The sequence below is a fragment of the Phalacrocorax carbo genome, chromosome 3, assembly GCF_963921805.1.
Source record: "Phalacrocorax carbo chromosome 3, bPhaCar2.1, whole genome shotgun sequence".
Taxonomy (NCBI): domain Eukaryota; kingdom Metazoa; phylum Chordata; class Aves; order Suliformes; family Phalacrocoracidae; genus Phalacrocorax; species Phalacrocorax carbo.
Genome location: NC_087515.1, coordinates 79031290 through 79056079, shown reverse-complemented (window position 1 = coordinate 79056079; position 24790 = coordinate 79031290). Strand labels below are relative to the sequence as shown.

General features: G+C 39.4%; 1 protein-coding gene across 1 annotated transcript in view; it reads left to right on the top strand.

The window, feature by feature from the left end:
- The first annotated feature begins 5704 nt into the window (after positions 1 to 5704).
- Positions 5705 to 24790, top strand: part of AFG1L (AFG1 like ATPase) — a 74205-nt gene continuing 55119 nt past the window's right edge. The window contains exons 1-3 of the mRNA XM_064447504.1: positions 5705 to 5862; positions 13724 to 13947; positions 24147 to 24198. Coding sequence (XP_064303574.1) covers positions 5757 to 5862; positions 13724 to 13947; positions 24147 to 24198 — 382 coding nt within the window. The 5' untranslated portion in view covers positions 5705 to 5756. The remainder of the gene's footprint in view (positions 5863 to 13723; positions 13948 to 24146; positions 24199 to 24790) is intronic.

Here is a 24790-nt window from a genome sequence, read left to right as displayed (position 1 = left end):
CCCTAGATCTCGGTGTAAGAGAGCAAGAAATTATTTTTGCAACAGCATTGTCGATGGACATGAACAAAACTCTACGTATCAAGATCAGAGAAAAAGGCAATGCTGTCATCAAGATATGAAATGGCGGGAGCCAGGATGAAAACACTGGAGAGGGAATGCTGTATATGCAAAAGGTTAGGCAAAAGGAATCAGCCAGGTACAAATGGAGGCTGGAGGAGATGCCTACAAAAAGCTCTGCATGGAAAATGAAGTCTAGGTCATTGACCCGAGCTGCAAGCAAGGTGGCAATGTTGTCTGTAGTAGCATTAAAGCCTTTAAAAATTATTTTCACAAATGATAGACATTGAATAGCCAGTATAACCAACTGGCCCAGATCTTATAATCCTCATAGCTTACAAAGATCAAGAGTTTGTTCACATTTCACTCATAAAGGATAAGAAAGGAAAATCATATTTACAAAATAATAATAATAAAAAGGTATTTTAGTAACTTGGAGAGAGATAGAAAGAAAAAAAGAGAATGAGAGAAAAAACGGGAGCTGATGCAACTGTTGCCTTCCAGGACAGAAGGTCTTTGATTCTTCAGTACCTGATTCAAGTAGATGGTGTCTTACAATACAGGTAGGAAACATTACCAAAAGAAGTGGAACGCTTAGCCTCTTGATGCACCTAGGACATCAGTGAACAGAAATGTTAACCCATGGCTAATATTTCTAAATGACTCTATCATCTTAGAGGTCTTCCAGATTTTTTTTTTTAATATCTGTTAGCAGTACCCCTCTAATGATTAAATGCATAAATCATTCTCCTTCCTTCCTTATTAAAGAGTCCTGGCGATGCTCCATTACTGTCCAGGTAGAATGAGACTGTAGGAAAGCTAGTTATATTTTTTCTTAAAATCTGTGTGTAAGCAGTAGGCAAAATGGCAGGCTGCCCACAGATCACATCCAAGAGACTCAAAGTTAAGATCCAGCAAGTTTGGTTAGCAGTTGTCTATGTTAATAAAAAGATAACCAGAAAGCAGAGATTAACCCAAGGTACCAAAATAGCCCATCCACATAACCAGTATGCTGTAGGTGGTTTGCTTGGTAACTTCTCTCTGAATTGCCTGCTCATCACTCCTCCAGTATTATTTCTCCCCGAGTAGTGCACCTTCCTTACTTCCTTTCTTTCTGCTAATAGCTGCCAACTATTCACTTCATAATTATAAACAGAAATTAAGCCGACAGTGTTTTAGAAAGTAGGAGTGAAAGGGAGCCTTACCTGAATTATACTAGTTATTAAACTGGTCTTGCAGCAAGGCAAGAAAAAACTCATTAATTCTACTGAGATTACATATGCACGCATCTGGATAGGCTTTTGTTTGTTACACAACCTATGCTACCACATCTGACTGCAAACGTGAAAATACGGCAGAACACTGGTATTAAGTATATTGTCTGCCTCCTGGCCAAGCCTGGTTTCATTATGTATTCCAAAGAAACAACAAAAAAAGTGCCTAATACTGTACATTTGGTAAGTTGGTGAGCCTATGATGAAACAAGAATATAATTTATTCTCACGCTGGGTAAATACTAAGAGTGAGGCTTAAGTTGAATGCTTTTCTCACTGCATACCATCTTAGCACCACCGTTCTGTCTGGTTTTCCTAACAGAGATAACTGGTGGTGGAGAGCCATATGGAGGCAAGCTGCAGCGAGCGAAGGTTTTAGTGTCCACGTGTCAACAGCGTTGGCAAGTAAGGAGCTAACAGTGGTCCGGTGAAGTCTCCCATCTCTGTTTTTTTTAACTGAGGTCAAATACAAATCCTCTGACCTGGGAGACACAGGGGAAGATGCCCTGCTTCATGACAAGCCCGCCCTTACATCACGTGAAAGCATGCATGCCACACTGGCTAATGAGGCAAAGAGAAGGAGTGAAGGTGGGGGAAAAATCAGAGTTCTGTGAGCCTCCTTGTTTTCTTCCAACCCTCAGAAAAACGCATTTGTTTATTTTGAATTGTGTTTCAAATGTTTTTTGCGATCCGAGGGACCGGAGTTACACCATCTGCAGTTATTTCTGCTTGCTAGAAAGGTTCTTTTCTGAGGATGAAGGTGAGCATAAATTCAGAAAAGAAAGTTCTGTTTCTGACATGAACTTTGGACCAAATTTCAAATCTGGAGGGAGAGAGGTCAGCTGTGTTTGTAGGTCCAAAGATTAGATGCAAGAAATCAAGTGTTTAGAGTAACAACCAAGAGATTAAGTACTCGTGGATTTGTTACTATACATTACTTGTTCAACTATCACACAAAGATTTTCTGGCATAACTTCAAGTGGCAGTATGGGTGCCAGAATCTCATCACATGAACTGACAGAAGCAGGTACTAATGGATTATTAAATCTTAAATTTGGTATAGTGATACCTCTCAGGTAGTTTTTTGTTTGTTTTCAGAAGAAAAAGTCACATTTAACTGGAAAGGAAACCAGATCTCTCCATTATCTGGTTAGAACTCTCCAGCCTTCTGGCAAGTGTCCAGGTTAACACATTTTAGTCATCACAGGCATATTTTGTCAAAACCTGTGGGGAACGCTGACTCAGGATAAGGCAAAACCCACAAGGCATTGAATTAGTTGTGCAATGCTTTGTGTGGAAAAATGACTTCCTGATCCCTGCATTAGCTGCCAGTGCTTTGAAACATGGTGTTTGAATATCTGCATTGTGTATTTATCTGCCAGATAAAAATATTAAGCTTATAAATAAAATTTGTAATATCCACAGTTTATATAGGTATATTTATATTCAGATTTAACCATTGCATTCAATTCCTCTTCTTTTTACACAGTATTGTCCATTTCAACAAGGGATGCTTCTCGTACACAGTTCTAGATTCCTTAGTGTTTAAAATGTCATCCACCACCTCATGGCATTAATTTCTACTGTGAACTCCTTGTTCTGAGATGCTGAATAGAGCCCATGTAGCTGGAAAACTGTGCAATGAATTTCTAACACATGGAGCTGTTTGAGCTGACTGAAATGCAAGCTGTAAACAGATAGTGAAAATGGCTGTAAGTCCATAAGTTTGGGAATATTTATGCAGCTTTATTAATCTGAGGCTTTATAAGGAATGTAGAATGTTAATAGCATATTTTATTGCCTTGAAATAGACGAGGTTAATATCAACTGTTTTGACATAATCCCAGAAAAATGGCTTTTGACGGAAACTGTGTCGATGAAAACTAGCCACAAAATCAATTTTCGTAGAGTAGACTGAATGACTTTTCTATATGAAAAGTACGTTCATGTTTGGGAGCCAAAGATGTTTCCCATGGTGGGAATACCTTGGAGCCTTGCAGGCAGGTAAACTCTGCCCTCCTGCAGAAACTCAGAGAGAGTCTGGCAGAGACCCAAAGACCCTTGGACACATACATCCCCATAGGGTTCAGCACATCAGGATTTCTAAAAGGAGTGCAGTTTATACCACTAGAGGCCAGAGAGGACCTCTGGAGGGGTTTTATTACACCCCTGGTTTTCATTCCTGTTGAAGACCACCTATACTTTTGGCTAGCTGGCAGAATAATAATGCAGCTGGATTGAACAAGTGTCCATTTAATTTCTACACGGTTGCAGTGTCACATTTTTGGAGATGAGCAAAGGGATAGGTACAGGTAATGAAGTACACACAGAATGGATCTCTGTTAGGTTAATGCCAAAACGTGGGTTTGCCAAGTGCTTACAGCCAATGCAGATTCAGTTCCAGGGGTGTGCAATTCAGTGTACGGTGGCATTTCAGAGCTTGCCAATGCATAGAAGGCTCATAGCATTGCAGAGGGTTTGTTCACTTAGGTAGAATATGTCAGAGTAGACCCAAATGGGAAGTTTTTCTATGCTGCCTTGGATAACAAGGTTAAGAAAAAAACAGTGACAATTTAAATAAATCAGATGTTTTTGCTGAAGATTAGGCTGTCATTTTCTCCAATTATTCTTGACATTTCACCCATTCGGATTGTGATCTGAGTTAATAATGGAAGAAAAAACGGCTCTTGTTGCCTTGTTTATTCTTTGTTCTCAAGGAGATAAGCTGTTTATAAAGATATGTTATTTGTTATTTAAATCACTTTTACTGAAGTTGTTTGTTTCCTTGTTTGAGTTTCTAAAAATATTGCAACAATTGTGATGCATCTTTGAGACGTCTATTCAATTCACTATGGTTTGTACTGGAATTCATTCCTAAATGGGCACAGGTGTTGATAGCTGTAACATGCTAGAATGAGTCGAAACCAATAAATGCTCAATAAAGGAAAGATGAAAGAAAATGCACTGAAAACAGCTCTTTTAAGATGTAATAAATTGGCACTTTAGTTCACTACTTAATTTGACACACACACATTAGACATGGAGCAACTACATATTTTAAAACAGCTGAACATGTTAGAATGTAATTTTAATCACTGTTAATATTTTCAATATCGAAAACATTATTTTAAAAATTAGTGATACTATTCAGGATATCATCAACTTTTGCTTGCTAGCAGTTCTATAGTGCACTGGTGCAACTTTTTGTTATACCCCTTATATAAAAAAAGTTGAACAACAGTCTGTGAAAATCACTTGTTCACTTTCTCCTGTTGAACAGAAATTTAACTCTAGAATAAGATCCAGGAACTATGATGTTGCAAACCCAAAAGTCAGTTAAAGCATTTCCTTTGCACTTTTACCATGAGCAGGCATTTTGTTATCTATTTCTTGCACAATGCGCTCCATAGGCTACATCTTCTGAAGCCCCAATCTGACCTTTGGGTGCATTCCTAATGGGAATGGAAGGCCAGCCAGCGAACGCGCGAGTATTACGGTTAGCAATTCCCGAGGGCCAGTTCCGTTCCCTTGGAGTGTAGCTTTTTGCATGGTGCCTTTCTGTCAAAGAGCTTTGTAGTCACAACAGAGGCGGTTGGGTAAGTCAGTCAGGTACCTACAAAATGAGGCAGGCGGTCAGCATTCTGCCGAGGAGCGATCAGGAGCCCCACATGGGTATGTGAACTGATACTGCCAAGGAGAAGGCTTACAGTGGGCTAAGCACACAGCGGCCATACATGGCTGAATCAGCCTCTAGGTTTTGCATTACATTGAGGGAAATCTGCTTTTATGGTAACGTATCTTGCTGTTAGGGTTAAAATCTATGTTAATAGGCATAAAAGTGATTGTACTGCTGATGTGGAGATAGGCTGTAACTCTGGCCAGGAATACTTGTTCTTAATGTTTTACGGTCCATGCTTCTGAAGATAAACAACACTAGCTAGAAATCATCGACAAATGAACATTCAGTTGCCAAAACCCCTCAGAGACAGCCAAGCTGGCCTGAAAGCTGCTGCATCAGATGGAGCAATGGTGCGGCACGATACAAATCATAGGCGACAAGCAAGTTTGGAAAATTTGAGTAGGTGGACACGGCAGTAAGGTACTGCCTTAAAGTACCTTAAAGTACGTGGCACCGGTGTGGCACTTGGTGGGCCTGCAAAGTCCGATTTGTGCCGAGCAGCTGGAGCGGCTGCGCGGGGAGCGTGGCTGGCTCTGCTCGCCACCCGGCTCCCCAGGAGCTGCCTCACAGCCTGCAGCTCGCTTTGGGGGACACGGGTACGGCGAGGAGCCGGGGGCGCCCCGCCGGATCGGCTCGCCCAGCACCGGCCGAGGCCCGGTTGCTCCGAGGGACCGCTGCCCTGGCCCCGGCGGGACTCCATTTCCCAGCGCGCCCCGCGCCCCCGCCGCAGAGGCCGGGCCGGGAAGATGGCGGCGCCCGTGTCGCCCTTGGTTACTGCGCGCTGCCTGTTGCGGGCTTCGGCGCGCCGCGCCCTTCGCCTGCTACCGGCGCCGGCCGCCGCCTTGCGGAGAGGTCAGTACCGCCGCCGGAGGGGGCTTGCCGGCCCTGCCGCTGCCCCCAGCCGGGCGAAGGGAGGGCGAGCGACGGGCTGCTCGAGCGCTCGGGGCAGCCGGTGCGACCCTCCCCGCTGCGCCGCGGGTCTCCCCTGCCCCGGCGGTGGGGGGGCCGGGCCGAGAGTAGGGGGTTTGCCGGTGCCGGGCGGGCGGCAGCCGCCGGTACGCGGCCCGTCCCCGCCGCGCTGACCTGCCCCGCTGCGTCCCCACGATCTCCCGGCTGGGCAGGTCGGGGCGGCCTGTCTGCCGGCCCAGCCGCGGAGGGGCCCCGCGTCCCCGGGCGGCGCGGTGCGGGGGGCCGGGGGCGGGAGCCGGCCCCGGCCCCCTGGAGCGGCGGGGGATCCCCGAGTGGCCCCGCCGCTTCCCGAGCAAAGGGCGTCGTTTTCCCTTGCGAACAGGGCTTCAGTGCGCCGCGGCGGCCTCGGGCGGCGCGGTGGGCGGCGGGGCCCTGCCGGGGCTCCCGCCGTGCTGCGGATGGCTCCCGTGGGGCTTTCATCCCGTGCGGGGCCTCCCGTGAATAGATAGAGCCGAGCTCCGTCTGGCAGCCGTGCTGAAAAAGTCAGCGTAATACACTAGTTTGTGGGGATCTGGGTTTTGTTAACTTAGGCTTTGGCTAGAAGCAGGGGTCTTTTTTTTCTTTAGTGAGAGCTATTCGTCCTCTGCCAGCCCGACACCGGTGGGGGAATTTGGTTGAGTTCAGGTGGGTGCCAGAGGTCTGAAGGTCAGCCAGCACATCTGGGAGCACTGGTACGTGCTCCCACACGCATGTTATATTGTGATGGTACAATATTTATACATCCAAAGGAAAATGGACTGAAAATAGATTTGTTGATTAAATAAGCACTATGGCTACTACTACAGTGTATAAGTTTGGGTTTTTTTTAAATTTGTTATTGGCCCAACACTTTACATTCACCTAGACTGTGTTTTATTACCAACATATTACCATTTTTAAAAAGTTGTTAGAGCAAATCCAGTGGCTTTAGCCATAGCTCTTCTACTTAATTGTTAAAAGGGAAGGTAGTCTCTTACATTTGTTGTTTGAGGACAACTGCAGAGGTGGGCAGCCATCATTGCATTGATTTATAATCTTGGTTTTATGATCAATGGTTTGTAGTCCCTTATTTTTTCTTATTATTTGCTTTTCACACTTTTATACCATTTCCTTAATTAAAAGACTTCACAAGTAGCATTTGCGTAAAGTTGCAATCTCACTGGTACACTTTTCTGTCGTCTTCTGCATTCATCTGTGGGTCAGATTAAATGGGGTGTGCATGGAAATAGTACAAGTAGTCTTATTTCAGAATAATGTCACAGGCATATATGCAAAAAAGCAGAATTCTAGTTCCAACTCATGTTTCTCTAGAAGCTTAAGTGCTGCTTCACGTGCTGTTTGAATGAATAGGCTGCAAGGTTCAGTGATTGATTTAACTCGTATAATGAGACAAAGATGGGAGGACAGTCCTTGTTCTTGTGTCTTAGCTGCAAACTGCCTCATCAGATTTGAACTGCTTATTTCAACAGGCGTGTTTTTTTCATTTGTTTTTACATGATATTAGCCTAACATTTTCAATTTGTGCAGATAAGTTAGGCTCTCCCACCCCCCCACCCCCCCCCAGTATGGTTGGTTGGATTTTGCTTTTCTAAGCGTTCTATTAAGTATTGGAAAGTAAATAATTCTTTCAAATAGTCTCCTCTCCCATTCTTCTCATTAAGCATTGTAAAATATTTTGAAAGTATCAATTGTTTGGCATTATTATAGGACTATAGATGTATTTTCTGCTTTATAACCAGCATATGATCTCTTTCTTGAAACTTAGGTGCCAAGTCTTTGTTCTTCTGCAGGTTTACAGGTGTGCTCAACTTCAATTCATGTGCTTAGCTCATCAAAATCCTTGTACACCATGGGGCAGTTTACCTGTTTGAGATTGATTCTGCAAAATTTGCACATATATTTAATAAAAGATGAGACAAGGACATTATTATTATCTGCGGGTACTGGCATACAAAAAAATGGTCTTTTCTGATCTTATGCTACCTTCACTCCCATCCTCCTGCAGGAAAATAACCTTTGGAGCTACAGGACTGTACCATTGCCCTTCCCTGTCACTGCAGTATCGTTTCTTAGATGGAAAGATTTTGCAGCATTCTGTTATCAGCTTAATTATGAGTTTAGTGAGGTCTCTGATACCACCGTCTGTCTGTTGATAAAAGTGCCCTGTAATGTCACAGGTCATCTTCTGTCATGGCAGCGGTGTTTCGTAGGCAATTTTAGCAGCTTTACATTAAGGGTTTGAGGCTTTGAAGCAGTTTGGCTTTACTGTGACCCAAATCCTATATTCTGAACTTCAGCTTGGCTTGTTGAAAACAGGACAGGTTTTAAAAGTTGCCCTCTGTTATGTTTTTTTGGTCTCTTGCCACACAAATTCCAGTGTTTGTGAAAAGCTCTCAAGGCAGAATTTGGTTTGCAGAGCAGTAATGAAATAGGTGGGATTCCTGTATGGTGCCTTAACACTGGTTTAGCAGAACCTGTTCCAGCTTCTTGATTGTGACTGTCAGCAAAGGTGGTAGTTGGATGATTTTGGGGCCGTTAACTTTAGTGCAGTTATAACCTCCATGAGTTTGGTTTAGATGCAGTTCTTGAGCATCTATTAGTGGAAATATTTTTTATCTTTAAGACAACATTAATTAACCACTACAGCAAAGTGTCACAGGAAATGGTTAAATCTCCATCACTTATGCCTTTAGTATATATTTTCTTCAAAATATGCTGTAATCAAACACAATTCTTGAGTGTAGTTCAGAGGTAATTAGATAAATTTAACTTTCTTTATACTTAGAAAGGTCAATGTCGTCTTCCAGCCTTAATCTCTGTGAGTGAAAACTATTCTAATTATTCCCATGACGGAGGGGTTTGAAGCATACATACAGCACAAGGTTTAAAGGTGATTTTTTTTCAGTCCCCTCAAGTGCTTGTTGCAACTTTGTTTCCAGAATTAATAATACACATTTTCATATGTACTGTGAGTGACCCTCTAGTGACATGAATATTGTAATCTGAAGCATGACTTACCTTTTGCAATAAAAGGAATTCAGTTGCATTTGTTCGATCTTTGCTTCTTTATCTATCTGTCATGGTTTTCTTTTTTCTTTATATTTCATCCCATTACCGGTCTAGAATTCTAATCGTGTTTAAAAGATGTTTAGTTTGATGGCAGTAAGAAATTTTGCAGTCCAAATTTGAATTCATCTGTGGAAGTATAATACTTTTTCTCTTCCAGAAGTGAATCATCGTCATAAAATCATGTCTCTTGCATTACTTGAAAACTCACAGATTAATACATTCAAAATTGTCAGTTTCTGCAGTCATGGAAAGATAGCAAAGATGAAATTCATGTCAGGGAAGCCCAGGTTCTTTTCCTAGGGCCTGAAATACAGGGGAGACAAGGACCTCCTAGGATTTTTGTCATGGGAATTCTCTTCTGACAGATTTTAGACATCACAGTTCAAAACCTCACATAATGAAATCCAACTACTAGGGGGGGGAAAAAAGTATTACCAGGGTGAGTGGTGTTTAGCTCGGTTACCCTTCTGTGCTCTCAACCTTCTGGCTGTTGTCAAGATCAGTTTTTGATATGCCACAACCTAGCTTCCATTTCAGATTGTCTTCTTACATAAATAACTCTAGTGCCTGCCTCAGCTGTGACTGTTGCTCTCATAAGCGGTGTCATTGAAACTTGCATGCCTTTTTCCTGTGTCATCTCAGACATCAGTTCTAAGTGGCGGTAGGAAAACTCAATAACATACTGATTAGTTTTTCAATTTGCTGCTCTTTTCCAGAGCAGAAGGTCCCTGGAGTTAAGAACACTTTTTATATTTTTATGTAGGTGCTTGTCTTGCAGTGGTAAATTAATGCCAGTTTACTGAAGGTGTCTTAAGTTCCTCACTTTGAAGGAAATTTTTATAATTTCAGATTGGCATTTATACATTAAAACTTTTTTTTTTTGGCTTTGGTGAGTTTTTTCCCTTGTATTTCTCCAAGACAGGACTTTTGTTGTGTATCACAGTAGGTCTTCACTGAGGCTTTGTCTGTGATCCTTGGATAGGCAAGCAGAAGGGCAAATGCAAGCAGCTAATTTTATGGCTTGAAATAAAGTGAGATTACACTTAAATATGTATGTTTTAGGAACAGGAATTGAATAAAAACCTGCAACCTGGTGGCAACTCTTAAAGAAACAGTGAATATCAGGCTGAATGTGGTAATATCCAACACTGTCCTGCAGTGTCAGATAGTTATGAATAAACATATATCTGTAGTTTTACACTGTTTTATGTAAAACCGGGTGAATAATGTACTTTTCTATGGTTGTATCTAGACGCTGCATAGAGGTAGAAGGTGATTTTTCTGTGTGTGACACTTAAAGAGTTCAGAAGGGAGCTAGTAAAAATTGAGTAACAGTTTATGCAATACAAAGACTAGATAATGAAACAGGAAGAGATAAATGAAAACCCATCTTTTGCAGTATGGAGGAGAAGGCTGTAGGACTACGACTAATGCGCTGAATTGTAGGTGATTCCTATTCTAGCAGTAGTTTCCTTGATACAAGATTATGGAAGGTGATTGCCTGGTACTCCTCTGCTATGTATTAACATTTCTAAAGTTTCCTTTTCTTTATCAGTTCAGGAATAGATTACTGTAGATGCATAGTCGTGTGAATGATTTTTCAATCTCTCCTACAGAATGCAGGTTAGAATGGAAGACCCACGTCTCTTTCTGTCTCTCAGGATAGTTTATCACTTGAATAGCTATCTTCTGTTGACGTAACTCTAAAACCTCTACATGTTTTTTAAGAGCACGTGCCTTTATTTTGCAGCTACAAGTTTGAGTTTATTACTTACCAGTTACTTGGTGACTCCTGGTAGTGTGTTATAGTGTAACCCGACCATATTTAAATCCCAGCATTCAATATTATTTTAGGAGAACAGTGAGTAATTTGTCCCATGAGATCCTCTGTCATCACTCACGTATACTCTCCATCTCTGTCACCTGTTACTTCCACTCCCGAGATGGGTAGCTGTAAGTACTTGTAATCTGAGACAAAAAACATTCTTCTGAGCAGTCCTGATGGTGTACTTTGTCCGTGGCCGGGAAGGTCATGAGCCACAAACCCTTTCTTATCTCCAATTTTACAGTTACTGATGGCTTTATAGGTGCAATGGTATAATGGGGCACTGTCTGTCCTTCACTCTCAGAGCCATCAAACTCTTGACGTTCAAAGGCACGGGTAGTTTAGAGTTACACATTGCAGGACTGAGGTTGACTTCATGTGGGAGTGGAGTGGTTGAAGACAAGATGAAAAAACTTTGAGAGATCATCTATGCCTTTTGCCCTTCCATTTGGAGTCAGGTCAGGTATTGCTGACCTGTTCCTGACAGATTTTTGTCAAACTTATTCTTAAAATTCACCCCCCATCAATGAAGGTTTTACAACTTCTAGGCTATTAATCGATTTTTGTTGCCTTAATTACAGTTATTAAGGTAACTGTGTAAATACAGTTTATTTCCTCTTCTCGGTACCCTGTGTGTATCTGGAGATTGCTATGTGCTTTTCTTTAGTCTTCTCTAAAGGTTTTACTCAAGTTTTTGCAATAACAGACTTTGAACTCAACTCTCTGTGTGTGATCTCTTTAGCTAGGGATGAGCTAATTACTGTTAATTCATAGCAGTAACTCAGTTCCTTCAGGGCAGGAGAATTTGCTGTAATTATTGGCTGCAGATGTAAACAGTGACTGTCTTGCTTTGGAGAAACTAAGGTGCTACTTAAAATAAATAAACATAATTTGATCTAATTGTTCAGTTTTATCCTTCTTTCTTATAACTATATTCATTTTATGTTTCTTATAATACTTTGAAACTCTTCTTGTGCCTCTTAGAACTTCTCTGTAGGTTGTGACCCATGGTTTAACCAACAGTCCTTTAAATCATATTCTACTCCCCCATTTAGTTCATACCTCTCATGAAATATGATGTGAAAATTTAAAAGTGTATTCCAGGGCAGACTATACCAGTATTGGATAGAACATGTTTTTTTTTTTCATATGTACTTATATTGCCCCTCATATATATTCTTGAGAATTTTTATTTTATTTTATTTATTTTCTAATAGTGTTATGGTGGTGCTCACTGTCAGTTTGTGATGCAGTGTAGCCCCTGTATCCCTTTCTGCAGAGCTGTTCTTTAGCTGGCCATTCCCCATCTCTTCAGTTATTTATTTCCCCTAAGCACCATACTTTGTCCCTGTTGAATTGCATCCTATTTGTATTAGAGTCTTTGTCCAGTTTGTCAGAATTGCCTTGTCTTCCAGGGTGTTTGCAGTCCCTTCCTGACTTGCTGTTATCTTTGTTCCCGGTTGATGTACTTTATTTTGCCATGTACAGGTAATGAGTGGAAATTCTGGATTGCACCAAGCTGAAAGCCCTCTCTGAAACTCTACTGCACATATGCACCTAGTTTAACTGTAGTAATTATTCATTACATGTAACTTTTCTAGCTGTTTTTGTACCTGCTCAAACGTGATTCCATTTGCAGCTTACTTTCCTACTTTATATATGAGAATGCTGTGTGACCCAATGACAAAAGTGTTACTGCAATTAAGATGTTTTTCTTCTACCCGCTAAGCATGTTACCTGATGAGAGAGGAAAACTTGTTGATCTCACACTGTTCCTGAGGAGCTGGTGTTGCCTTTTATTTGTTATGTTGTTGCCTTGTTAAATGCTTTATTAAAAGAAAAAATCTGCTTGTACTTGTTCCAGTGTTTTTGAGTGTTTTGAGGTTGTTTTGACTGACCTATGAATTTCTGGATTTGCCTTTCTCTCCTTTTTAAAGATAAAAATTGTTTCATTTTCCTAGCGTTTTGGAACCTCACCTGCCTTCAGTGAGGCATCAAAGAAAGCTGTTAGAGGCCATTGTGTTGCTTAAGAAACTTACCTAAAGCATTTAGGGATGAATTTCCTTAGATCTCACAATGTTCAAAATAACTATGTAGCTATGATATGTGTTTTTCCTACTCAAATCTGTTTTTTATCATTGCTGCAAGTTGTGTCGTTCATGATCAAGTTTAACCTTTTAAATGACAGTGGAAGCAAAGAAGATAGTAAACACCTTTTCAGTGTATTCCATTGAGTTTCTGATCTTACAGTTTAGCAAGCTTTCTTCGTAATCCTGTATGTTCTTCCCTTTCCTAGTTATAGCTCACTTTATGTCTAGCAAATCTGCTATTTAAAAAACCACAAAACAACAACCAAAAAATCCCCCAGAATTCCTGCTTGGGCACATCCCTGCCTCATGTAGGCAGAAGATAATGCCAGCAGAGCAGGCTGTGGCATTACAGGGCTTCACAGCCATTGCCTTGCTTAGTGTGGTCTTTGAGTCTTTCAGCTTGCTTCTGTACTCCTGTTCTGGTCTCCTGTTTGCTGGCTTTTAAATTATTTCTGTCTGGTTTAGCCCACCCCTCTCTACAGGATTAATCTATTCAGAGAAATGCAACAGCTCATCTAAACCTTACCACTCTCCAGCTGGGCTTTTTAGTGTCTGTGCTTGTTAATAATAAAAAGAAATGTTAAAACATACTATTAGAGGTGTTTAGTAGTAAAGTTAGAAGTCGATTAAATGAAAAATGAAGGGATAACATACTCTAGTGGTTGTATAGGTAAGTGATATATATGTCTTTGTGTAAACTATTAAGAATGTGTGTTGCTTATGAATATAAGAGGATGCTTTTCAAAACTTCTCTATTAAAAATCTACTTTTCATTTTACAGCATACATAGCTCAGGCAGATGAGAAGACAGTCCCCGGTACTCCAACAGATGCTAACGCCAGAGCCTTATTGGTTTGCAGTGGACCTTTAGAACATTATGACTTTCTGATTAAGCAAGAAGAGCTGAGGAATGATGAGCAACAAAGAAGAGTTGTGCAGCACCTGCAGAAGTTGCATGAGAGCCTTAAAGGCTACAGCATCAGTTCAAAAAATATTTTCTCAAAGGTAAGGTTTATAATGATAAAAATATTTTTTTACATTTATATTTTCTTATAAGAATGTGCTTAAAATACATATGTTTCTGTCATTAACGTGAGTGGGTTTTTTGCGGCTGAGTCTTTGGATCTCTGTTCTTTCTTTTTTGGTTTGTATAAATCTAGAACTCTGGCACTGTAGAAGTAACCAAATTAAATATTATTGAAATAATTCTACAAGAAAATATGATATTATTTTGGTTATGTCCATCATCTGCCTTTCCAAAAGTGCCATTTGGCAATAGGAGAGAGGGGCCTAGACCAGGTTTAACTTCTCAAGCACTGGTGTAACACATGTGTGTTTGGGCTACACATACTGAGCAGGGATGTTTTGTGTTCTAGAAGTTCTTCCATTAATGTAAGTGAAACTAGCCAGCAGAGTCTAAATAATTCAGCTTTGCAAAACCTTATAATACAGGTCAGACATGACTTTTTTTAAAAAAATGTCCATTCTCTCCAGTGTTATTAGTCTCCAGGTGAGGTATGGAAAGAAGGAAGAGGTGTGATCTGCACCCCAGTTGCATTTTTTGGGGGCATCACAGCTCCTTTTCAAAGTATTAACAAAAATTCACACATCCCTGTTGCATAGTGCCTTAGCAACCATAGTGCCTTAGCATTAGTAATGCTAATAGCCTGCTGTTGCAGCTCTGTAGCGTTTCCCTGAGGCTGTTGACACAGTGTTTTCCAGAGTGTCTGTGGCAGTATTTTTCATGTCTTGTTCTCATGCTGTTATTCTCAGATTGTTGCTCTTGTGGCCTTGCACCTGCAAATCTTGATAGCATTGTTACGGCAGGTTCTTGTGGGAAGCAATGAGAACTGGTGTGAGAATCCTCCCTCAGCTTTCCTTGTCTCTTGTTGTGTAGATATGAGTTTATATCCCAGAAAACCAAACATAGCACCCAGCAAAGTAGATAAGACATCTAACTACTTGGTAAATATTAGGCAATCTTAGACGTGCACAGAAGCTGAAAGACTAGTGAATAAGCTTTATTTGCACCTGATCAACATATTCCAGTCAGCACGAATAGTCATAACATGGCGAGGGGAAACAACAAGAATAGGGCATTTGAGTCCGGTGATAAAAGTATAGCACTGGGAAAAAAGCATGGCAAAATATTTATTGCCATTATTATCTTCACTTTCCCTGCCTGCACTGAAGAGACGCCTCCTTGCCCCTCAGAGGAGGATTTCTGGAAGCTGTCACTGCTCTTCCCAGCCAGCCACTGAGTGTTTTCCTTTTTCTTTTTCTCTTGCACTGATTTTGGTTTTATTTTTCATCAGAAGTAACTTTCACATTTACCGTCAACATATGCCATCAGCTGAAAACCTTGGTAATAAATCTCCATGTCAGGCTTTCTCAGCATCCTTTATGGAACACACCTCATCTCATGGGCATAAATCTAAATATCTAACTCTACTGAGCTTGTTACCTAACCATATACTTCCCATTACAGCTCCAAATTCTCCTATTACCTGGCATAAATACTGTATTTTGTTTGCATGACAAGCCTAAATGATGTACGATGAGATCAGGGGAGCCAAAGCCTACAGGGCTCAAGTGCCTCTAAATGACATGCTGTCCTCTGCCCTTTACGGGAAATGACAAGTTACCACTCTAAGGCTCTTGTGATGTATATTAGCTTCAAGGCATGAAAAAGTAAAGAAGAGAATGTTGGTATGAGAACAAGTATTATACCTGTAAATGGCCTGTGTTATACCTGTAAATGTGCCTTTTTCAAATAGGCAAGTATAGCAGGGTGCAGAGCATTGGGACACATGCTGGCCTGTCAGACTGCCTCCAATGTCCCTTGAAGGCTTTAAACTCGTATATGTAGCTGGAGATCATGGAGCCGGAGTCAAGCTAATCATATGCTTGACTGGAAATGCCGTAAATGTCTTCCTGCCTCCTGATGAAAGGAAGCAGACTAAACACCTAGGAAGGACCTCTTTTTTTTTTTATTGAGATACAATGAGAAGAAACCTGAATGGGAAATAATTCCATGGAGCACAAGTCAGGCACTCTGGAAGGGAAAACACAAGAGTAATGAAGACCAGGAAGCAAAGCACTAAGGCAAGACTGCTGCTAGAGGAGAATGAGTGTGTCTTTGGAAGTTCTGTTCTGGAAGCAGTGGAGCTGATCATCCTTATGGGTCCCTTCTGACTTGAGATACTCTGTGACCCAGCTTTAAACAGGGGGTTTGGCTGCATGATCCCCTGAAGACCCTGCAACCTAACACATTCAATGATTCTAAGTCTGATGTGGGGGTTGGAGCCAAAAAACGGTTTGGGGTATATTTTTGCCCGCTCTGGCTGGTGGGTCAGCTCATCATGTTACCTACGTTTTTACTTTTGAGATTTCTTTAATTAAAATTATTAAAAGCATAAAACCAGTGTAAAAATGATAGATATAATCTGAAAACTGTATGTTTATGGTATTTTAAAACGTTTATACTGTATTTGGTTGTGTGCCTGCAGATCTATGTTGTCTTGGTGCTTTTGTAGGCTAACTGTTGAGCCTAAACCAGCCTCCTGATTCAGTCTGGGCAAGTACCAAGTGAAAAAGAAAAAATTCTTATTTCAAAAGTGGTTATTGCTTATTTTTGTTAGCCAAACCAATATGGTAGTGTGCCTGAAAGAGAACAGTTTTTGCATAAGTGTAAGGAGATTGAGCTGGATTCAGCTTGCCAAACTACTTCTGTAAGTGTAATCTAGCAGGCCAGAGTTTTGTATCTTGAGGGTGCTCGATGTGGAAAGTTTGGGGTGTTGTTTTTTTTTTTTATTTGGTTGGGGTTTTTTGTTGTTTGCTTGTTTTTTATCTGGGCTTCTTTTTAGCCTTAGGTGTTGGGCTCAATCTTTTAAATTGCTTATCTCAAAATAGTCTTTAGAACATTGTACCTGGACTGTAGAAGAGGAGGTAACTCAAAAGGAAGCCAGTTATCTGGCTTGCTCCTATGTTGTCTTTTGGACATACTGCCAGACTTCTATTCATTTTCATTCTTTAGAAAAAATGTTATGACGAAGGTGTTGATCTTACTGTTAAACCTGAGGATCAGTAGGCTACAGCATTTTGGTCTTTCCTGGTAAACTGTTTTGGACATTTGTATATTCTGTTCTAAAAGTGCTGCCTTTGAGAATAGTTTTGAGAGCTGACTTGTGTTAAATGGAGTGCCCTGAATCATTATAGTTGTTAGAGCAGGTGTCTTGTAATGGGTTTGTAGATCAAGCATTATGTGGGTTTGTTATTTACTGCTTCTTTGATTGGGAAGCATGAATAGGGAAGAAAGTCTTTATTGCAGAGAACAAATACCAATCTTATTCTATTTAGGAAATTGTGATGCTACTTTGTCCCTGTATAAGAGCGCTAATCTCAGTAAAGCCAGCCTGACTGACACTTTCTTAAAAGCAAAAAGTCAAATGCCACTTTTTAAGTTGAGAATGTGGTTTTCACTAGTTCATTTAAAGCACTCCTCTTTCATTTAGCATTGCTTCAATTCCATGCTTTAATTTTAAACCAGCTTTTAAAAATTGTTGCATGGATCGCTGATAGCTGGGAACTAATGCCACAGTCAGTGAGAAGCAGCTGTAGAACTACTTACTATTGGGATAAGTGTTGGTGCAGTTCGAGGTTTTTCTTGTAGAGCTTGATGTCTCTGTGGAAATCTTAAGATGATTGATAACCAGGTGGAGCAGTATGGTGCTGTGCCATACATCAAAACCCAGAAAGGAGGAGGGCAGTGCATTTTCTGTAAATCTGTTAAAGCATAGTAGCATGTGTAATTAAAACAAGTTATGATTCATGATGGAGAAGTATCACAACATCTTTGTTTCTCTTCTGCTGTCTTTGAGGAGGTTATTTGCCAGTTCAATGTCATAGAGAGACTGATGCATTTCACTCATAAGAGAGAAGCAGCAATATGTTTATTGCTATAAAACAGGTATTTAACAAAGTTTGATAGTAAATGCAACAGTGGTTTAACAGGATTTGATGGCAAGGTACACTTGCTTATTTACTACATAGTTTTGTTTGACCCTGTCCTCTGTTAGGGAGACCCTCTTGTTGAGACACAAGGTTCGGAGAGGACCCCCTTGCATTCTAAATGCCTTCCCTTAGAGGAGTCTAGGTGTGGCTAGATCCAACCTAAGTCCTGGACTTGGTCAACGGTTTATGTCTGAAAGGCTATATATGCGCAGTCAGTCCTTTATATCACTTGGCTAAGATTACAAAGCTTCTGTGAGCCTATTCCCAATTCACTTACCAAGTGTTTGATGCGATAAGGATTGTCTCAACCTTGAGGAGGAACCTTGAGAAGGCATCCCTACTTGAGTGGAGATCCTGGTGTGTAGACCGCTGCCATGCAGGAGAGCTCAAAGGGCTCTTGGGCTGCTCGCTATTTATGTGGGTAAGATGACTGAGTCATGGTCATATTTACATACTAACTGGAGACGTTAGTTTCTTCTGAATTTGGCTTGAGTTGGACATGGACCAGCACTGTGGTCAGGTGGGCGCATTGCTGTAAATTAGCCCTTGGCTATTGTGTTGTAATCTGTCTCCCCTGAATCCACTTTGAGCTGGATGCATCCATCATGACTGCCACTGGTAGTTAGTGCTTGAGCAGGGTTACAGGAAAAGGTGAGGTTGGGCAGCAGGGAGCACATCATCACATTCAGAGTTCCTTTTGAGATAAAACGAAGCCAAATAAAGTACGCTTTAAATTCTAGTGCAGGCCAGGTTTTGCTTCAGCAAAGTTGTAATCAACATCCTTAACGAAGGTTTTAATCAGAATAAGACTCAGAGCTGTGAACAGGTAGTTGGTAAAATCATAGCCATTCAGCACTATGCCAACATGCCAACTGTAGACAATGGCATCATATGCTTGTCATACGTCTGCATCTGTCAAGGAGTTTTCTAAGTAAGCAAAATGTTTTTCTATGATGGACTTCCAGGGTAGGAATGCTGTTGCAGACTTGGTTCAGTTTTGAAGAGTAGAACAAAGGGTTTTTGTGCCAACAGGAGGTAGTGAGTACTGCTCTCTGGAACAGGCCTAGGTTTAATAGGATTTGTGTAGGCTTACGGGTTGAGGTAGTTCATGTAACTAGAAGGCGTCTCCAGGAAGTACTAATGATATAGGGCACAGATAAATCCTGTATTCATGAAGAGCTCATTGGCACTCTACTGGTACTTTGTAACTCTGAATATGCTATGAAGTAAAAGATAAACCTTATACTATAGGTGCTAATGATTGTTTTTATGATAAAATGATTGGCATTGGTTTTGCTTAACATTTTATACTTAATGGATTTTAACAGATGTAAATGAAACAAATGGATGTATTTTAAATTACTCAAGGACTTGTTTCACTTATTTCCAAAAACTTAATCTACAAACTACTATATGTAACTGATTAGACTTTTTGTTTTTTCAGGAGGTTTCTAGCAACTTCACTAACCTACTTTGAGTATGAAGTCTCCTGAAAGCAATCTATTACAGCTTCTTAGAAATAAAAAATAGTGCTGCATGGCATTTCAAGCATGCTCATTTTTCATGGCTCTGTCATTGAAGAGAATGTGGTTGAGAGGTTGCAATGAAGAAAAGGGGGCAGAGAGGGAGAGATAGAAGCCTTTCTCTGTCTACCTATCCTGTAGTCTGGTGTTCTCTACTTTATTGCATGATTTCTTCTGTGATAGAACTGCTGAAACCTCTTCTAAAATAAGTTATTCTAGAAATAGAAACTTCTTGCTCTTCCAAACCATTACAAGAATAGTCTGTTTTGGTTTTAGTTTTGTTCTTCATTTGTCACTTTCGATATACATAGTTTTGTTCACTAAAATATGGTAAAAGTAGGATTAGGGAGAAATATTTATCAGATAAAATAGAAGCATTTCAATGTTTATCTGAGAGACTTGCATTACCTCACAGGCCAAAGCTTTCTGAAATCAGTAGCTGGGGAACACATGACACCAGCCATTTCCTTTATGATAATAAAAATATGGGGCTTTTTTTCTATGGTGTATTTTTTTGGGGGGGACATCAGCTTAGAATTAATTTGAGGGGAAAAAACAATTAGTCTTGCTGCAAACCAGGTAGGTTTCTGTTTTTCAAAATTATTACTTGAATTTGAACAGTGACTTTGATGTTCAACTTGGTAAAAGCATGGCCTTGTATGTTGAGATATCTTGAGATTCTCTGAATTGAAGTTCAAGGCCATAAGAGTTTGCATAGACATTTCAGATCTCTAGCTTTTCAAAATAATACCAATTGGGACATCTTAAGAGTTGTTGAGTTGCTGTACTAATGACTTGACCTCACTTATAATTAAGCTTATTTCATCTTTTGAAAAGAGGTATGAACAATAGTAAACACCATTCAAGGCCTTGAAAATGTCTTCAGCTACAACAGCAACCAAAAAGGAGGTCTAAAAGAATGAGAGAAAGCAGCAGTTTTGTTAGTGTTTAAAAGCAAATCTGCTGTTTGGAGACTTTGCTCTTGAATTTTGCATATTTAATTAACCACCTTATTATTGATATGTATTTTCACCTGAAAGTTTCCCAAATCAGTGTGTAAACATTCCCAGAAAATGAGGCGCTTGCTTCTGGTGTCTGAGGCGGGGAGTATGGGAGAAGGTGGGAAGACGTGGCACATAAAGATATTTTAAAAAGAATAGGAAGTTGTCAGAATGAAGGAGATGTTTTGACCAATATAATTCCTTAAGTGAGGTAAGATATTGCTTGATTACAGTGAAGTTTCAATAAAAAAGAAAAATCTGACGTGATAGAATCAAAGCAAGGAATGCAGTTTTGAAACAGGAATGTGTAAAGCATTTTGGTAGTAGAGGAGAGAATTCTGTAAATCTGGGAACACTAATGTGTGTGTCTTCTCATGGAAATGTAACTATTTTAGCATATGAATGAATTTTCAGAGAAAAGTCTTTAAGTCAACTGATCTATGAATGGAAAAAGGTTCCTACTGTAGCATGTCCTGATAATAAAGAAACTTGATGAAGCACTTAAGTTATGCTTTCGTAAGTTATTGCAAAAAATGTTATGGGTATTAAGAAACTTGGAGGACTCAAGGGATTTGACACATTTGGGGTGATGCCCTCATTTGAAACGATGGGGTGAGCATTCAAAATATATGTTTAAAAATTCCTAAATTCTCCCCTTCAAACTCAGATTTTTTGCATCCCTTAATATCTTTGGGTTTGTACATTTCAAATATTAACTTTAACATCCTTAGATCTTATTGTTGCAAAACCAGATTTGTTGTCAGCCATTTGAACACGATTATGCTGAGACCCCCAAATACACCTCAGGATAATATGGAAGCAAGGGGCAAGGACAAGCTCATTCATTTAGTTTGTAGTCCTACATGTCCCATTTTTCTTCCTTCTCTCCCAGAAATAAACAAGAGCACCCTTATTTTAGGGTAACTGGAGGATCTTCTGCATTATATCTCCCTCCTTGTTCTTTTGGAGTGTGTGCTTCAATAAAACCAAGATCAGTCTTCTGCTTTGTTCATCCCCATGTACTGCTGGCTTTCTTGACTGCTTGCTGTGCTCTAAGTTGAGCCAACGGCATTGATCGGATTTTATGATAAATCCTAGTGGAAGAAGTTGCTCTTTTGCTTGCACAACTTCCGGGCTTCAGAAGATGCAAAAATAATTTAAAAAAAACCCAACAAAAAAAAAAACCAACCCAACATCTTACGATTGTGCAGAATAGCTTGAAACCTGTAGGATGTCTGAGTTTCAGTATTAAAAGTCTACTGATTGAGTTTACTTTTTTAAAATAAAATGTATACTAAAAAACCCCAACCCCAAAATATAAAAATAAATTCTTAGTATTATACAATACCTGACAGGCTTGTGGAATTAAGTATCCTAAAAGTGGCAGTAGTGTCACTTCTGGCAGAAGTATACAAAAGACAACTTTGCTTGGAAGTAAAATATTTCCTACAAATTTTTTCAGTTGCTCAAAGCGGATAAGAGGTTTTCTGCCATTTGATTTGCTTTTAGAGATGATCAACTTCAGCAAATGTTTGGATCTGCCACAATATCCATAGGTTTGTTTTTTTTTTTTTCAAAGCAAATAGATATCACTCAAAAATTGCTGTCTTCACAAAAACTAATTCATTATAATTTCATAATTTGATTTTTTAAATGAAACAGAAGTTGGTTTAGACTATTATGGAGCCCCCGCCATTATATTTATTTCCTTTAGCCAAAAAATCCTTTTACTGCAACGTATTTTCTAGAAATGGTAAGTATTGGAGTGAAAATAAAATATGCCTGAAAAGACAAACTTCAAGATGGTTAAATGTAATTAATACACACTTTACAATGGAAAAATGGTGTAAAAATGTAGGCATTACTACTTGTTTTGGTTATATAACCTTTATAAAAGATAGGTAAAGCAGTACTCTAAACATTGATTTGTTTTTCTAGCTTTCTGTCATTCCTTCTGAAACTGCAAATCACATTAATACAGCCTTTTTGCGTCATAAATTTAACACGTTCGTCTTTTGTCATGTTAAAATCACTGTTGTTAATCTCAAATTAAAAATAAAGAAATTCCTATGACTGTCTCTCTCATTCGGATTTTTTTCCCATTTATCCTTTCTTCACTGTGTAACTTTGAGCATCAGTAGTTTTAATGAGCGCAAGCTCTTAAAAAGTACACACTGAAAAATGTTCGTCAATTAAATTGTCTTGCAGTGCTTTCAAAGCACTAGTAAATAGTTGCAGCCTTGTCTATTAATGGAACGGTTTCAGAACATCTGAAACGCTGCTCAACCATAGATTGATGATACAAATTTTTTATTATCCTGTTAATATAGCTCTAAATTAAGTCTATAAGTGGGTCTTATATAAGAGCTACGCTTGCATATTTTCTGAATAAACTGGTACTATAGACCTGAGACATTATCTCTCTACCTTTTGGTCATGTATTTTCTTTCATATTTAATTAGTGTTTTGTTACTGACTCCCTGATTTCTTTAACATGGCGCTGTATTTTGGAAAGTGCTTTAAATTCCAGTTGTTTAGCAATTACCCAGCTCCAAATGAGATCACAGGGTTGCAATTTTAATTTTCCTCTGTTTTGGCTCTGCTCATAGAACTCTGAAAGTAGAGCACTGTAGAAGAGTATTTAGTTATTTAGAGTATTAAGTATTTTGTGGATGTTAATTCAGTTTCATGGATTTGATGAGAATTTTAAGATTTCCAGTTTTTGAGAAACTGTTTCTTTCTAAATTTATACTTGGAAGTGGCTATCCACAATACGGGGGGGGGGGGGGGGAAACTGTTTCAATGTCATGATGTTATTCCAAGTTTTTCCATAAAAATATATATTTGAATGTATATATAGTGAACAGAATAAACCATCAGATGTCATAACATATGTCCTGAGCAATATGAAGAGATTAAAAATTCTTAAGCAGTATTCATTCAAGGTAAATATAACTCACCTGAGAACATGATTAATAAAAGGCATACTTTGAAAATAACCTTATATATATATACACACACAGAGATATACACGCATGTGTGTATAGGTATATATTTTCACCTATACATATTTTTACCATGTGACTTGACTCCATTGATTTTAATCATGTTTAAGCCAGAGACAATTCTGCATTTAATGCTCAAAGTGGAGAGAAAGGTGACCTACAATGCTCGCTGGCTTTCTAAATACTGATTTTTTGAATCCTAATGGTTTATATCTTAGAGCTTTAGTAGGTATATAGTACATATATCTATGAATACTAAAATACTGCTTAAATCCTTTTTCCTAGGACTGTTTGTTCAAATGGCTTAATGAGGAAAAGGATTTGTTTTGATTATGATAATCAGGAAACATTTAATCATTTTATATGTCTTCTGGTAAAACGGCATGTGTGCTAGGACTGGGGATGGGGATATTCTCACAGTGATAAAAAAAACCCAAACAACCCTATCCCCGCATATATGTTTGGCCTCTTTTATAGAATTTGCACAAATACAATATTAAGATTGCTTACTGGTTCTAAGCTAATGATTTATTCAAGGTTACACTTTGCTAGCTAGTGCTACTTTGGTGATTAGTGTAGCTACTTTTTTACTTCACCACAGCAATGTGCTTGCTTTTCTTTTACCCCATATTCATATTTATTCTTTCTCTCTTGATTTGCAGCTCTTTGCAAAAAACAAGCCTCCAAAAGGTCTTTATGTCTATGGAGATGTTGGTAAGTTTCAGTTGTATCAATTCCAATGGAGTTTTTTTCGAAATGCATGTTTATTCGAATTCTGAAGTGTCTTAAAAGCTTTATGTTTATGTGGCATTCTTGCTTTAACGAATTTTCGAGGATTAGTTTTCTGCCACATTATCATGTTATTTAGTGCAGTTGCACTCTGAATTCTGGAAGCTGTTGGACTGGACTACATTGCAATGTGTAGGTTTTTTTGCATTACCCACTCCCTAATATTTAAGAATGCATTTTAAGAATTTGGGAAGTAATTGAGGGGGCTGTGGAGAGTATTTATATACTCTTATTGTGACAGTGCAGCATTAAAATGTACTTGCATTTCAAAAGGAAATACTAAGGACGTTTTCTGGATGCTTATGGAGCCATTTGTCCAACCTTTGGACTGTCTCTGTATGGATCAAAATTTTAAATCAGAAAAATAAAGATGTAGTTGTTCCAAGTTTTTGAACAACAAATATAACTGTTTGTCACAAACAGTCTGGCCTTGTACTTACTCTGTGGAAGCATATAGTTTCATTAGTTCAAAGCTAATGAACAATCATTATTGTAATCAGTATGTAATGTTCTTAAA